Source organism: Melanotaenia boesemani, chromosome 17 (genome assembly GCF_017639745.1).
Source record: "Melanotaenia boesemani isolate fMelBoe1 chromosome 17, fMelBoe1.pri, whole genome shotgun sequence".
Lineage (NCBI taxonomy): Eukaryota > Metazoa > Chordata > Actinopteri > Atheriniformes > Melanotaeniidae > Melanotaenia > Melanotaenia boesemani.
The window spans coordinates 1,162,771-1,179,697 of record NC_055698.1 but is presented as its reverse complement, the minus strand read 5'-3'; the positions used below and the strand labels follow the sequence as shown (position 1 = coordinate 1,179,697).

General features: G+C 41.2%; 1 protein-coding gene across 1 annotated transcript; it reads right to left on the bottom strand.

Annotated features, from left to right (window-relative positions):
* Nucleotides 1-313: 313 nt before the first annotated feature.
* On the bottom strand, nucleotides 314-16,303 carry scin (scinderin). The gene is made up of 16 exons (XM_041967418.1): nucleotides 15,981-16,303; nucleotides 11,665-11,819; nucleotides 10,277-10,438; nucleotides 10,049-10,198; nucleotides 9,551-9,643; nucleotides 6,396-6,528; nucleotides 6,229-6,317; nucleotides 5,916-6,131; nucleotides 4,523-4,644; nucleotides 4,134-4,224; nucleotides 2,050-2,220; nucleotides 1,761-1,938; nucleotides 1,397-1,518; nucleotides 998-1,075; nucleotides 865-925; nucleotides 314-591 (listed from the first exon to the last, which is right to left on the bottom strand). Exons 1-16 carry the CDS (start codon nucleotides 16,171-16,173, stop codon nucleotides 428-430), a joined length of 2,178 nt encoding a protein of 725 aa, XP_041823352.1. The 5' UTR covers nucleotides 16,174-16,303; the 3' UTR covers nucleotides 314-427.
* Between the last annotated feature and the right edge of the window lie 624 nt (nucleotides 16,304-16,927).

Genomic DNA, 16,927 nt, shown 5'->3' with positions numbered 1-16,927 from the left:
AAATGAGTGTGTTATTTGAAAATGTGCGTGTTATTTGAAAATGTGTGTGTTATTTGAAAATGTGCGTGTTATTTGAAAATGTGTGTGTTATTTGAAAATGTGCGTGTTATTTGAAAATGTGCGTGTTTTTTGAAAATGTGCGTGTTTTTTGAAAATGTGTGTTATTTGAAAATGTGTGTGTTATTTGAAAATGAGTGTGTTATTTGAAAATGTGCGTGTTTTTTGAAAATGTGTGTGTTATTTGAAAATGAGTGTGTTATTTGAAAATGTGCGTGTTATTTGAAAATGTGTGTGTTATTTGAAAATGTGCGTGTTATTTGAAAATGTGTGTGTTATTTGAAAATGTGTGTGTTATTTGAAAATGTGCGTGTTATTTGAAAATGTGTGTGTTATTTGAAAATGTGTGTGTTATTTGAAAATGTGTGGTTTAAACAGTCAGAGACTGGATCCCCCTGCTGATGGAGTCCCAGTGGGAGGGGTCCCAGGCCAGGAACCAGCCGGTGAAGGTGGGGGGCTCATGACCTTGTTTCACCACCACCAGAGGGGTCCGCTGGTCCCGCCCACCGGGGTCGGTCTCTATGTACTGTTTGGCTGCAGACACACACAGAACGGTAAACGTGTCAGAAGGGAAATGTGATGTGAGAGCCTCGTTTTTAACCTTTACTTAGTGCTGATTATCTGGCTTCATACAATCCCACCTCAGAAAAGCTAAATATGTTTTTAAAAATCTCATCTTCTGATGTGTGTGAATGTTGAGAGTGCGTGATTTGCTTTAAAGGGGATGAAAGAAATGTTTTTTAGTATTAAAGTACTCTGAAATGTGATGTTTCCCGACTCAAACACACCGTTTAAAATCTAACTCACCAGATTTTATAGATTCGGTCTTCTCCACCTCGTTGGCATCCTTTCCCATCCAGACAAACACCTGACACAGAGGACCACACATGAGCGGCCGTTCAGCTAAGCAAAGGTAGATTAGTCCTACAGCTGAGTTTACCTGATCCCACACATCCAGGAGCATAACGTCGTCTTCAGCCAGGTCATCCTGGGTGAACTCGCCTGGAACCTCTTCAATCTGCACACAATAACAACTGAATTCAGCAGAGAAACATTGAGGACTTCATGTGATGCATTGGTCTGCTGAGCTACACAACTTTGATATTTCATGAAGCTGAAATGATCAGTGGTCAAATCTTACTGTCATAAATGAGTTAATATGAACATTGTATAAACGGGACCTTGTAGATTTGTTTTAACTGGATAACAGTGAACAGCCTGAACTGATTATGTCTGAAATGCTCTGAGATGATTTTGTTCTAAACTGGCACTTTCCAAATGACCCAAGCCAAACAGACAAAACAACATGATTTAGTAAAAAGATCAGGCAAATGCTTACAATAAACCTGCCAGTTTTGTTGGAGCATCCAAACAATCGAGGGGGGTGTGTTAAAGTTTGACTTTCCAGCCTTCCTGATGTCTGGTACTCCGTCTTTCCTCCTAACGCAGTCCAGAAATTAGCTGCAACACGAAACACACACACATTTCAACCATTTATCTCAAGAAAATAAAATAGCTGCAACCTGAAAAGTAAGTTTACAAGCTGATGAGGTTCACCAGTGTAGTGACTAACATAACTTTAAACTGCTTGATGGAAATTCTGCCCTGAGCCAGAAATGAGAAGAAAGTACTAAATAACGTGCAGTCTTTACGGAGCTGTATAATTCTGTTTGGCAGTGTTTGTATTGAACATAGACAATGACCTGGCTCTTGGCCTTCCACTATGCGGTTGGCAGCACAGTTTAGCACTTTACTGATGTACTCCGCGCCTTTTTCCTCTTCCTCACTTGCGCCTTTGCCCACCCATAGAAAGCCCTGCTCATCAGCCATCTTCAGGAGGAAGGCATCGTTAGAGTTTAGACTGGCTGCGTTGGCATCGACCTGAAACATACGCATGATCGACGTCTTTACATGAAAACCAGTCATCACTGTTCAATTCCCTGAGTTAATCGGGAGCAAACACAGGTCTGTGAAACTCTGTGAACGTCTCACCTCAGCGATCCTGGTGATAGTCCCCAGGTTCCGTCGAACCTGAAAGAGTTGAGTTGGAGGTGTTGGGGCTTGGCCTCCAAGATTAGATGTCCCACTTTTAAAAATAATGAGGGGTTTAGATTTGAAGAGGCTGAGCAGATGTAGGGGCTCTTTTCCTTGACTCACTCTAACCTGAAAGCACAAGGGAAAAGCTGAAACAGGACTCCATGTTAGCTCCTTTTTTTACCATTTCATAAAAATATTAGCTCATTTTGAATCTAATAGTAGCAACACATCTCATAAAGCTGGGACACAGCAAAAGACTGGAAAATAAGCAGTTTTAAAGAGAAACATCTGGAGAAGCATGTTGCTGCTAATCAGGTTAGTTATTAACGGGTCAGTAACAAGATTTGGGTGTAAAAAGAGCAGCTTAGAGCGGCAGAGTCTCTCCGCAGGACAGACAGAAGACAATCTGCATAAAACATGCAGCAATTTCCAAAAAGCTGTGAACCATCATCTACAGAACATAATACCACCTAGAGCAGGGGTACACAGCTGATCTTTGAGAGCAGCAGCAGTCCTGCAAGTTTTAGATGTTTCCCTGCTCCAACACACCTGAATCAAAATAATGAGTCACTGAGCAGAAGTGGATAAGCTGTTGGAGCCATTTCATTTGAATCAGGTGTGTTAGAGGAGGGAAACTCTAAAACCTGCAGAAGTGCGTCTCTCGAGGACTGGACTCAGAGAATCAGAAGACACCTCTCTGCACAAATACCAACCATCTGTCCTAAATGACTACAGGCCAGTTTTCCTAACATTTCACAGCATGAAAGTCCTGCATTTACTCACCTCAATAAGCAAGTAAACCCATTACAGTTTGATTTCTTATGTTTTTGGGGTTGAAGATGCTATGATCTACTGGCTTCAGAGAGCCCACTCTCATCTGGACCAGTCATGTTCTTTGATTTTAATACAATTCAGCTGCCCTGTTATGTGAGAAGCTCCTGGAAATACATATGAAAATCTCAGCAGAACCAGAACAAGAAACTTATAGAATCTGAACAAACTGATCGAGAAGTTCGCAGCACAAGCTGATGAACATGACGGGCCACATCTCCTACACAACATGGTGAGGAAACAGCATTTGTGTCCAGTCAGAAGCTTCTTCAGCTGTAATAAAGAGCAGGACAGGATCAGTCCTACCAGCAGATGATGGCAGGAATAACAGATTACATCAGCTTCTGTGGTGTGCTGGGGGGCAGCTTATCCGAGAAAAACACATCCAGACTGGATAAACTGATCGGGTGGGCTGGCTCTGTGGTCGGCATGAAGCTGGACTCTCTGGTGACCGTGGCAGAGTTGAGGATTCTGGACAAACTGCTGGATATTGTGGACAATGCCTGCTACCCTCTGCACACCGCCATCAGTAACCAGAGGAGCCTGTTCAGTGAAAGACTGCTCCGTCCCAAACGTAGGACCAACAGGCTTAAGAACTCTTGTCTATCAGGCCATCACACTCTACAACTCCTCACTTGGGGGAGGAGGACAGAGAGGACAGAGAGGAGGACACTGAACATAGAGAACATTTAAAAAAAGGAAGTAGCCACTTTCATCTACTTGTGCAACACATGCACACACAGAGGTGGTGCAATAACCTCAATTTCCTCTGCAGTGTAATAATTTTTTAACACATATTCTTATTTATCTGTGTTGCTCTTTTTTGCCTGTGTCCTTATTTACCTGCTTTTTTTCTTCTTCTTCTCATGTGCTGCTGGAAGCACCACAAGGGCTTAATAACGTTAAGTCTAAGTCTTCTGTGTGGAGAGATGTTCATTCAAAGAAAAGACTTTTTTTTTTTAAAGATTATTTGCTTATTTTATACTAAAACAATACAATTTATAAATTAATAAAACCTCTTTTGCTTCATTTAAATTCTATTAGGGAAGTTATGACCAACACTTTTGTTGATGCGTAGCGCTAACTTTGACTAAACAGGAGCTGCTATAATTATGCTGAAGTTCTCATACAGCTGAAGTCATTTAAATGTTAGACCCCTTACCAAACACGGAACCTCGCTTTGATCTGGTAGATGGTTCATAATGTACCTGTACAGCACTCCCACCCAGCGACCGGTCCAGTTCTACCGTCAGGAATGCTGAAGCTGTCAGTTCATCCATGGTGCAGCTGGATCCCTGCCTGCAGGATCCAGTGAGAACAGGATCAGAAGGAACCAGAATCTCTGTGATCGTACACCTTTTAAAATGTCATTTTATTCAGAGTAGTTGGTGATGATATTCTGCTGTTTAACATCCATCTTGTTTAATAAAGTTATTTTATGATTGGTGAAACTTGTAGAGAAAGACAGATCAACATGTATCACAGACTTTTTATCTCAACCACTTTCACATCCGTTTCAAATTCAAATACCAGAACAAAATTAAAATGAACCAAAGCTGTGAAAAGCAGCTGGTGCAACATGTTAACACCATCATACCAGGTGTAGATGATCTGTCTCGACCCGTAGGTGTACAGGATGATGTAACAGTCTCCACCGTAGAACTGACCATAACTCTTCTGGTCCACAGGGACTCTGCCACTGCTCTCCACCCTCCAGATCTATAACAGGAAAAACAGCTTCGTGTTACAGGTTGGGAGGCTACGAATTAAAAGAAAAGAAAAAACATGGAGCTGTTGCAGGGAAACAGCAGGTTACAGCAAAATTCAGGACAGACCTGACTATCCTGCACAACAAGACCAAGTTTCTATGACACCATCCAGTGCATCATGTGACTCCATAAATGTTGATTATTCCTGTTAATGACTGGACTCAAGTTGAAACCGAAAACAGAAATATGAAACTTCTGTTAGCACTTTCGTTTAGAGGTCTGTAAATTCTCGTTCATTTCGGTATTTTTCATTATTAAAGACGGGTTGTATGAGGTACGTTATGACACCTGAACTGTAACCCAGTAGTTTATGTTCCATAAACACTGCCTGTCCAAAAGTAAATAAATACATAAAAGTCAACACCTGGATTTAACTAAGCAAACAGGTAAGGGTTAGGGTTAGCCTCCTACGGGATAATTCCTGCATGAATGTTTCACTGCAACAAGTTATTCAACTGATGCAGCTTCTCATCTCTTAAACTACCATGTGGGAAGAAACATTCTGCTGTCAAGGAAAAGATGTTCATCAAGGGTCCAATTATTGTCACCAAGCAAAGTAAATATCTAAGGCTAAAACTAAAACTGGGTTCAGAACTCGTCAACGCACACTGGAAGGCTTGTGGGTTTAACCATCTTCTTCCAGGAAGAAATACGGTCAGAAAAACATCTTGAATGCTGGAATCAGATGGTAAAAAAAAAGAAGAAGAATCAATGTTTTTATTTTTTTTAACAGATTGTTCAGATAACAGTTAATTATGTTGTAACAATACTAAAATAGTAAAACCTGAAACAGCAACAGGAAAACAAACATTTTATCATTACATACCCAAACCAAGCGTTACAGATGGCTCAGGCAGGGTTATTTCCACAGATTTTTTATCAAATTCATTTAATAAAAATTTGCCCTACCAAAACAAGAGGCTGTGAAAAGGTGATTGTGTAGTGTTTTTATGGTTTTTAAGCGGCGAAGAGGGGCTCCTCTAACAGTACATTTTAAATCTAACACTGCAAAAAAACACCATCAATGCAGGAACTTCAACCTTGTTGTAAATTTTTGTTTAAAGACTGATTGAAAAACAACTCCCTAATACATATTATGAAATATTAATCTGTAATGTTTTTATAGCAGTTTTTTGGGCTTGTTAATAAACTGAAGGCTCCGGTGTGTGAACAGGAGAACATTAGCATGTTTCTACATGAAACACTTCCTGCTTCATTCACCTGAGTGTCTCCGCTCCCATCATCCGCCATGTTGTACTGAGCTGCCATGTGACAGGACTCGTGGAGTTTGGAGGCATCGAAGTCCACTTGCTCAATCTTGGCAATCCTCCCAGTCACACAAACCTTCCCAAAACCCAGGCTCTGGTCTTTGTCTTTCCAGTCCAGGAAGAACTGCTTGAACATGGGGGTTTCTCCTCCCTGTGGCAGCACCTGTATCTGCAGGCCCATCCGTAAAAAAACTATCAGCAACAAAACCAAATTCCTCCATGAAGAAGAGACATTTTGAATTCATGATCTTCCTCTGCTGCCAAACCTGTGTGTTTGCTGGGTAGCCCATCTGCTTGATGAAGCCCTCGGCTGTTTTCATTGCTTCCTTTCTTTCCCTGGAATTAGCGTTTTGGCCTGCAGGAGATAAGTGAGACAAATGTTAACAGAAAACATCCACACACACTGCACCATCAGATGTTCATGTTCAGTCACCTTTCCAAACAAATATTATCTTGTTTTTGCCATGATCGAGGATGAAGCACTCATCGGACAGAAGCTCGCTCTGTAGGAACGGGTTTTCCTCCTTCACAACAGTCACGGCCATCGTTCCTGATGCATCAGATACCTGGTGAAGGAAGGAGGCAGGGCTGTACTATGAACATGTTGTCATTACATACCTCTAAAATATCACAGCCTGTGACCTGAAGGTTAAAGTTGGTAATTAAACACAAATATCATCTAATAACTGCATCGGGACTCTGATGAAGAACCATGTAGCTCCGGCACTCTTACAGTGATTTCTCTAAATCTGGCCGTCAGTTTGTCTGTTAGTCCATGTGACACAATTTTTTCATAAGAATATCTTGTCACTAGTTTTAGAATGAAAGTTTTAATTTTCTGAACAGATTTTTATGCTCAGGCCTGTAATGAGGCTGATCAGTGAAAATGTGAAATTTTACAAATATGTAGAAAATGTAACCCTAACATTACACAATGAATGATTATATTTTATAATAGCTATTTTATTTCTACACACACATACACACACACACACACACACACACACACACACACACACACACACACACCAGAAACCGAGCACTGACAAACGCATTGTTTGAAATGCAAACTGCGGTTCCCGGGGTGTGTGGCTGGAACATCGGGGTGTGTGATGGCCTACGCCGGGTGGCTGTCTGGGGGGGCCTGGTCCTCCTAGGCATGTTGCGGGCCCTCTGCCTTTGGGGGGTGGGGCGGCCGTCTCTGGGCTCCTGGGGCCCTGGGCCCTTCGCTTGGGCTGCCCTGGGTGGCCGGTCCCTGGCGGGGCCGGCGGCTGCTGATCTTGGTCCACTGGGACCTGTACCCCAAGACCGTGGGGGGCTCTTGCTGGGGCTCTCCGGGTGGGGCTGGAGTCGTCTTTGTGGTGGGGTGGCTTGGGTTGGTGCTCCTGGTCTGCTGCTGAGGGCCCGGCCCTGGCCTTCCTCTGGCCTCCGTGGAGGCCAGATCGCATTTTCATGATCTCACTCACCACTCTTCATCACTGATCACTCCTCTTCCTCATGCTCTGCATGCTGACACAGTCACTGAGTCAGTCAGTGGGTTTTAATACTAAGCGATAATTATTACATTTTTTTTTTTTTTTTTTTTGTATTTTTCCTGTGAGTTAGTATCTGGTCGCTGTTATGTCTTTTTGATTTGGTTATTATTTAAAAACTCGTAATGACTAGTTTTTTTCTGTGTGTGTGTTTCTGCTTTTGTAAAAGTTGTAGGAAATTTTCTGGTGTGTTCATGTACAGGTGTAACAGTTTGTTGTCTGGTGATGGTGTGGATTGAAGGGTCGTTTCCTTCTGTCTGTGATCTTTTTGTCTCCTTTCTTCTTTCCCATTTGCTCTTTTTGCTATTTTCCATCTTTTTCTGTCCCCTCCGGTCAGGTCCAACAAGATTACATAGATTCCGTGATTCAAAGTAAATAAATAAATAAATTAATCACATTATCAAGAGGAGCCTTACCCATAGGCCTCCCCTTGGCAGAGCAAATGTGTTCAGCACGATACCAGGTTATCATTTTGCTGCTATGATGCTGGACAGGACAAGTTAAAAAAAAAAAAAAGGAATGCAAACTGCGATTAATGTGTTAATTATAGGCAATTTATACCATGGTCTGGGTGAATAATTGATTCTGATTAGCTGGAGGGTGTCCATTAAAAAGTGATAATGGACACCTATAAAAGAAGTTCCAGTCAAATAGACTTATTGCTGTAAATTATTGTGCTGACTAAACGGTAGCCAGTATCTTTATGAAATGTCATGATCAACAGCAATGATACATTTAATTTTAAAAAGGTCGTCTCCGGTCTTATTGTCGTGATTACCTTACTTACAGAGTGAATTGGGGATAATATAAAAATGATTTAGGATAGACTTACGTGCTTGATACACCTTTAATGATCAGAGTGAATGGTGGATACTATTTCTATAATAAAAACGATGTAGGAAACGATCTGTGAACTTTGACTGAACCAAAATGTTGCATCATCCTCTGGACACACACCAGCTGTAAGAGCTGCACCCGCCCTCTGAAATATGTGTGTTACGTAACATAACGTTAATCAATCATCTCCCTTCTCTCCACTGATCAGGTCTAATACAAGAGCTGACCGACCGAGCTGCAGGTTCTGTGTCAGAGCTGGTTACCGTGGCAACACGTCACAACAAAATAGTCCACGCAGTCGCTTCTTGAGAAAAACTTACGATTTTAACTGTAAAAACAACATTAAAGTAATAATAATTTATTATTATTATTATATTAATTTTTTTCTTTCATACGTGACTTTGGTATAAGCACTTTGAGTCGGACGGTTCACACCTTTGCGTGATGATAATGGACACCTCGTCTAGCATTATCCAGACAGACAGACAGACATTTTCTATTTCTTGCAATTAAATGCATTTTTCCAGACATCACTAGAGCTTGAGTTTACAATATTAATCTCTGAGTCTGTTATTTGATTCAGCTGTCCACTAAAATACGTTTAAATTAAAAAACTGTTGCTTTTTTGGGCAGACATTGTGCAGTTAAACGTGACTGCTGTTGACCACTTTTTGCTTTTTGTTTTTGTTGCAGCGAATATTGATGTTAGCATGTTATATATCTGGCGAACTGGCATCAAAAACAAAATCACTCATCATGTTGAGTCATTCTGGGTCAGCAATTTAACTTGTTTAAATTAATTTATTCAACTTTTTGCACATCAGAGTTGGTCATTTCTTTAAGAGTAATATTAAGAACAAGATTAAATAAGTTATATCCATTAAATATAATCTATTAAACTCAGATAATGTATGATTGTTTTAAGAGTGTTCGATCTTTTTTATTTTGTTTGTATTTCTTGTCACGTGTCTGATCTTATGTCTGTAATTTGTAATTTTCATTTTCTCTTCAGCACTGTGTGGTTGTTTAAACTGCTTTGTAAATAAAGTTGGGTTGGATGATTACGTTTGCAGATAACTTGTCCCTCTGCTTCATGATCAGGTATATGTGTGATGTTTTAACTTTGTTTGTGTGAATGCTGTGAAACAATTTGGCCATCAGGGGAGAATAAAGTCTATCTTGATTCTGATCTGTGTGCAGGTGTGTGTGTTCACTGTACCATGTATAGCCTCGCACTTTTCCTGTTGAGGATGTCGGCCTGGGTGTCATCATCATCGTCTCCTTCTGACAGCTCTGGCTTCTCTCCAAGGACCTGTCATTGGGAAAGAAAACTAAAACTTATTAAACCATCTGGCACATCCAGACTAACCAGTTTACCAGGAACAAGGAACGAAAATGAAAAGAGAAAGAAATGCTGAGGTAAAAGGAACTGAAGTAAAAGCTGTTTAATTACATCATTTTTGAGTCTGAACTTTTAGTTTCACTGAGTTCAGCTGATGAACATTTCAGGCAGATCTAACAGGAAACCTGGCGATGCTGGAGGAGCCGCATTCTGGCTTCATACACTGCTCGCATCATCTTTTCATGATGCATAATGCATTCAATAAACGATTTCCAGTTCAGTCAGATTATAACTGTGTTAGTTCCAGATGTGATTAAGTCTGAGGATGATTAATAAACATAAACCTGTTTCACATCCAGACAGAATCCGACTTACTTCAATCAGCCTGGTTGGCTCTCGTCCTTCTTCTACCACCACCAGCTCGGCACGGCCATTCCTCTCATTGTCACGGATACCTTTGGCCATTTGTGTTGCTTTCAGTTGTTCAAATTTGTTACACTTGGACCCGCACCACATGTAGATCTTCTACAAACAGACAAACGCAGAGCTTCACTTCAGACGTCTGCGATCACATGTTCTGAGTCACATGTGTTCTGGCCTTACGTCTCCGAGGTCGACGATGAAGCAGTCTCCACTGTTGAAGCTGGACCAGCTCAGAGGGACCTGGGTGCCTCTGACAACACGCCGACCCTTGATGTGGAGCAGCCTCTGGGCCGACAGGTCGTTGATGACCACATGATGAAAACCCGAGGCCACACCACCAGTCTGAAGGCAGAGAAAAGATCTGGTCAGTCCTCCTCAGTCCCTGGACTCAGTTTTCTGTACCATCAGTAAAAACTGCAGCCAGGATGAGGATCTTACTTCAGCTTCTTCAGATCAGCAACTTTAAAACTGTCACATTTCAAACTTCCTGAAACCGCCTGTACAACTCCAGAGACCTGAATGTTAAAGTCAAACGGTCCAAAAACAAAAACCTGACAGGATCCAGGGCAGCTGCCTGGTGGATCCAGTCCACATCCCTCACTCTGTACATCCACTTTGGGTTTTACATTTAGATCCACCTCAACGTTTTCTTCAAAAAGTTCTCATGAACAAACAAGTTCAACTTTATGATTTTAGCTTGATCTAGCTTGGGATTTGAACTTCATCAAACTCAAATTTGATGAGCAGCTTTGTGGAAAAGAGCTACAAGATTTAGTTAGAAATTCAACGAGTTGATCAAACAAGACAAAAGAAAAAAGAAAGAAACGTGGCGAGCAAGGAGGTGGCTTCACATGAAGGGAAACTCACTTACCTGTTCAGGTAATCTGTCTTCTCACGGACATGATTATGTGAATTAAATTTGATCAAACTTAGTGAACTTAATCTGGGCCTAAATCTGTTGTATGATATTGTTTGATGGATGTGGGCGTGGCCAAATCATAATCAATCATCTCCCTATCAGGGACTTGGTTGGTGAAATATGTGAGAAACAGTAAAATGACTTCATGTTGGAAAAACATTTCCACAGACAATAAAAATTTAAATAAAAAAAACCAGAAATCCTCCTCGTCCTGCAGGAAACTGTCCTCAGTTAACCTCAACTTCAGTCCTGATCAGGTATGTTTTGGTAACTTTGTTCAGGTTAAACTAAAAAATAATCTGTTAAAAGGAGAATCTAAAGCTTAGTATCTGTCAGGAGGTCGGTGGTGTGTGTGTGTGTGTGTGTGTGTGTGTGTGTGTGTGTGTGTGTGTGTGTGTGTGTGTGTGTGTGTGTGTGATGGCTGAATGTGTGGTCAGTGATCAACAAGAGTCAGTGGTGGTCAACAGGACCAGAGAGATGCTGATCATTTACCATTCCCATCATTTTTACACTACAACTACTTCAAAACAATTTCTAGAAAAATTGAAGTGAGTCATATTGAAACTGTTCCTGGTCCTGGTCCTGGTCTTGGTCCTGTAGGGCTTCAGAATGACAGAAATGAAAGGTCAGTGATAAATGTGAGCCCTACTTTGTAAGTGAGTCCATCCTTGAAGTATCTGGTGAAGTCTGTGGACTCGGAGCCCTGCAGTTCTCTGTACTGGACCGGTTTTCCACCCAGGTGGTCGTCCAGCTGCACAGTAAAGATGGCGGCGGCTGTGCTCTCATCCTGGCTGCACTCCTCTCCTTTAAAGACAACATATGGTGTTAATGTATGCCGATATGACCGGGTAGATTCTAAATGGAAGAAGAAACTGGTTCACCAGTGAACCTGGACCGTTATAAAAACACGGATACACCTGAACCTGGACAAGTCATCCAGCAGCCGATCAAAGGTCCAACAAGATAAACTCTCATCATTTTTATATTTGGATAGGCCTCCCTGAAAATCCTCACAAGGTAAATCTTTTATCCAGACCGTGATTGTGGAGCAGCCTCCATCCATCTCAACACCTGCTGCTAGCAGGTAGCTTCACGCCTGCCTGCTAGGTAGCTTCACGTCTGCCTGCTAGGTAGCTTCACGCCTGCCTGCTAGGTAGCTTCACGGCCGCCTGCTAGGTAGCTTCACACCTGCCTGCTAGGTAGCTTCACGCCTGCCTGCTAGGTAGCTTCACGCCTGCCTGCTAGGTAGCTTCACGCCTGCCTGCTAGGTAGCTTCACGTCTGCCTGCTAGGTAGCTTCACGCCTGCCTGCTAGGTAGCTTCACGTCTGCCTGCTAGGTAGCTTCACGCCTGCCTGCTAGGTAGCTTCACGCCTGCCTGCTAGGTAGCTTCACGTCTGCCTGCTAGGTAGCTTCACGTCTGCCTGCTAGGTAGCTTCACGGCCGCCTGCTAGGTAGCTTCACACCTGCCTGCTAGGTAGCTTCACGGCCGCCTGCTAGGTAGCTTCACACCTTTATCCATTAAGACATTTAATTGTACCTCAAATATTTCATATTTTATATCAAATACAGTATATACACTCCTCCAAGCTCGGGCCGAGCCACAGTCAGTAAACTGATGCTGAACCACTTTAACCTGAAGCAAAGCATGTGGGTCAGAAAAAGACCGGACCTGGGTCAGGATTCCAGATCAAGAATCATTTTTAGTTTTGGTCTGGAGGGCTTTATGAAATGGGGGAGCCTCTCCGTGTGGGGATCTGTTATTCCCATATCTGCTGGGGAATGGAATCCAGGATGCTGGTTTGTTGGGGAATTGTGGAATGGTGTTTTTATGTTGAATCTAATCTGTAAAACACAGGAGTTTTGAAACTTAAATCTCTTAAGGGGAACACCATTTAGCTAAATGTTGTTTATTGTTTGCTTTGGAATGCATCTTGAGTCCAACAACTTCCTTTCAAGGATGGACTCCAACAGATTCCTTTTCTGATAGATTATAGGATCTGTAAAAATGTAATTCCCACATCTATGGAAAAAATTTTTAAAAAATATATATATATACATATATATATATATATATATATATATATATATGTGTGGGGGGGGGGGGTGGACGACTCAATTAAAAATGTATCTAATTAATTACAGGCTGTGTAATTTATCACATTTTATTTGCATTACATTTTTTTATTTAAATGGACTGCAGTACACAACTTAACCAAATAAAAGACACAGAGATTAATATTGTAAACTCAAGCTTTAGTAATGTCTGGAAAATGCATTTAATTGCATTTCAATTCCAAACAGTAGAAAAAGAAATAAAAAACATACCTGGCGAAAATGAACAGACCTAAAGTGTCATTTTAAGTACTTTAACATCTCCAGCTGTTTTCCGATTCGGGGTTTCCTCCACATGCTTCATTAATAGCCATTAATATCTGACGGCAAGCCAGAGTGGAATCAGCCAGCAGCAGAGTTCAGGCTGGTCCTGGAGCAGAGATGGCCGTCTCCTGCTCAGACTGCAGCTGTGAGGGCTAAAGGACGAGGGAGGGGCCTGTGGATGGGGGAGGGGCCTGTGGATGGGGGAGGGGCCTGCAGAAGCGCTGCTCATTGAGAAAAAGTAAATGTGTTTTCACATCACTTTCGAAAAGTCTCCAATAACACCAGAAAAAGTCTCTAGACTTGTTGCTAGTAGCGTCTTTAAAATAGAGTCCCAATGGGTCTGAAAACTCGCAAAATCTAACGCCACAGAAGCTAAGCTGACAACAGCAGAGCTCTGACGTGTGTCTCAGTTTAACTGATGCACCGGAAACCGTTCCCTGACAAACGTTCCCATGCTGGGAATTCAAACTGCTTTCTATTTTTTTATAAAAATCGTTATATATATATATATATATATATATATATCAATCAACAACAGTATCAACAATTTTTAGACCAAGTTTGTCTCAGATTGGTGAACCTCTGTCCATCTAAGAGACCTCCTCTCGGAAATACTCCTTTTATACACAGCCATGTCTGACCTGTTGCCAGTTAACATAATTTCTTTATTTCTTCTTTAATTTTCTTTATTTGCACCAACAGTCTTTTGTTACCGTTGTTTCAGCTTTTTACAGATTAAAATGAGTTAATACTTTCAACAAAAGGGTCAAATGCCTGTTTCAACATCTGATATTTTGTTTCTGCTTTTTCATTTTGAACCTTTAAAAAACGGACACAATAAAAAGAATAAAAAAATAAAACTTAAAATGCATCATCATCAACTCTGACTTCTTCTTTCTGAGAATGTCTCTGCAGTACGCTCAACAGTGTTTGATGGGTGAAGAAACTTGCAGCTTCACATTGGTGTGAAGGCGTTGCTGTCAGTGTGACAGAAACAGAACATGTGAGATGGAAACTGGTTAATGATTTACATGTTGGGTTATCTCTGGTAAACATCTGTCAGTACAACACACACACACACACACACACACACACACATAAATATATATATATATATGGACTGGTGACCTGTCAGGGTGTACCTGCCTCTCACCTGTTAATGCTGGGATAGGCTCCAGCTTACCTGCGACCCGTAATGGACCAAGCGGTACTAAGAATGAATGAATGAATATATATATATATATGTGTGTGTGTGTGTGTGTGTGTGTGTGTGTGTATACACATATTACTATTTTCATATAAACGCGAAAGAGAATACTTAATTATTAATTATGAATGAATTAAAAAAAACAACATGTGGCCAGTGTTGTGGCACAGACCAGGTTCACACAGCTGGGGTGGGTGTTCACCCAGCGAACCAGAGCCGGTTTTGCTCCCTGTTGGGGCTTTTTGTAGCCTCTTCCTTGCAAAATCTCTTTCAGCTTCCCACCAACACCGCCATGTTGATCTCTGTTCCTTTAGCAAACATCTTAGGCCTCTCCTTGACCATAGGGATTCCACTTCTGACTTTCTTCTAGCTGCCTCCCTCCTCTTTTCCCTCGCCCTCAAGCTCATTTCCAGCCTGCTCCTTCTTTTTCAGCTTCTTTTTGTTTGCGTCCTTCTTGTCACTGGGTCTGTCAGGACTAGACTTCTGTCAGGAAGACTGTGGCCAGGTATTTGCTCTTTTCTTTATCGTCATCTGAACTTTCACTGTCTCTCTCATCTGTATCTGTACCCCAGTCTTCATCCCCATCATCATCGCTAAGAAGACTGATCCCCTAGCACTCTTAATTTGCTGACTTCCGAGGGCGTCGCCAGACCCCATTTACGGGGGAAGGTGCCCCAGTATAAATGCTACAATTAATTTTCAACCATAAATAAATTCAGGTTTTAGAGGCAAATGCACATCTGTAAAAGGAAGCACTGGTTGGTATGGAGATTTTATTATTATTATTATTATTATTATTGATTTTTTTATATATTTTATTTTAACCACCTTCATCTTACAGATGCATTTCCTTTTTTCTAAAATAATGAATATAATGAATGTACCTGCCAAAAATAAATAAATAAAACTAAAACATGTATTTATTGAAGTAATTTGGTGTGAAGTCTCACATCATGTAGTTTTGTTATTGATCAGTATCACAGTGAAAATAAAACCTATCAACTATAAAAGTGTGTGAGTGTTTTAACTTTAAAATGTGTCAGGCAGTGTTTTGTTGGATAAATGATGCAGTGATGAATAAAAAATGTCCTATGTTTTGGCATCTGTATTTCACAGATTAGTAAAATAACATTTTATTGTTTTTAATCTGATTCCAACATGACAGCAAATAAATAAACAACAACTTCTTAGAAACTGATTTTCTTTTCTCTGAAGAATTCCTGATGAAACTCAGTGATTCCTCAGAATCAGGAAACACTGAAATGTTTCCCTGGAATCAGACTTGATATGCATCTTAATCACATTACAGCAGTCATAGTTTCCATCACGACTGCCTCATCACTCCTCATTCTGCAGGTTTTCTCTAGCTTCGCTTACTTACCCAGCCAGTAGTGCAGGTGGTAAAAGTAGTTTTCTCTTTGTTTCAGAGTGTAGAGAACCACATAAGCATCTCCAGTGTAAAAGTTTCCATGCAGGTTCTGAGGCACAGGGACCAGTTCCAGATTCTCAATCCTCCAAATCTGCAGGCCAGTCATCTTCCCTGCATTGTTGAATTCTTTATGTGAGAGTGCCATGGCCAGCTGATGCTGCTGAGAAGCTTCGAAACTCAGGCTGAAGGATCGAGGCTGGAGGACTGAGGACAAGGGTGGAGGACCGAGGTTGGAGAACCCTGCAGACTGAGACTGAGGATGGGAGAAGCAACTCTCTCTGTGGACTGACTGAACACTATCAGTCTTTCTACTTCTGCTTTTTTAAGCCTTTAAACACACACACATGCAAGGGGTGTGTCCAAATGCTGCTAACACACCAGGATCTGAAACACACACCAATCAATCTGTTTACTTTATAAACACATCCATCCATTTTAATTTCTGTTTCAGATATAAAAGATCACAATGCAACATTAAAACTAAACAAGTAGATTTTAAGGATTTATTTATGTACTTTTACAGTTTATGGACAAACTGCTCATGTTTACCAACTACTCTTTTTAAACCACTCTCTCTCAGTTTATACGACAACACTTCAGGAAGTACTTGAGAAAACAGAAAAATTATAAGAGTAGTATTTATGAGGAAGCATGCGCAACTGGTTGGGTGGCCGTCCATTTGCAGAGACTACAGCTGTTCAGTGCAACCAGCTCAAGTTCAAGTCCCAACCTGGAGCACTTTGCTGCATGTCATCTCTCGCTTACTCTCTTTCCTGTCAACCTGCTATCAAATCAAGGCCACTAGAGCCCCCAAAACCCTTAATTTATTATTTATATTTATATTCAGTTTAATTCATCATAACAAACCCAGATCACCTCCATGTTTGAGACGTTCTGGC

Coding starts and splice junctions, on each gene's coding strand:
- scin (XM_041967418.1), bottom strand. CDS start 16,173: ATGGCACTCTCACATAAAGAATTCAACAATGCAGGGAAGATGACTGGC. Junction 4,225..4,522: donor AGACAGATCATCTACACCTG/GTATGATGGTGT, acceptor TGGATCCTGCAG/GCAGGGATCCAGCTGCACCA. Junction 1,939..2,049: donor CTATCACCAGGATCGCTGAG/GTGAGACGTTCA, acceptor CGTATGTTTCAG/GTCGATGCCAACGCAGCCAG.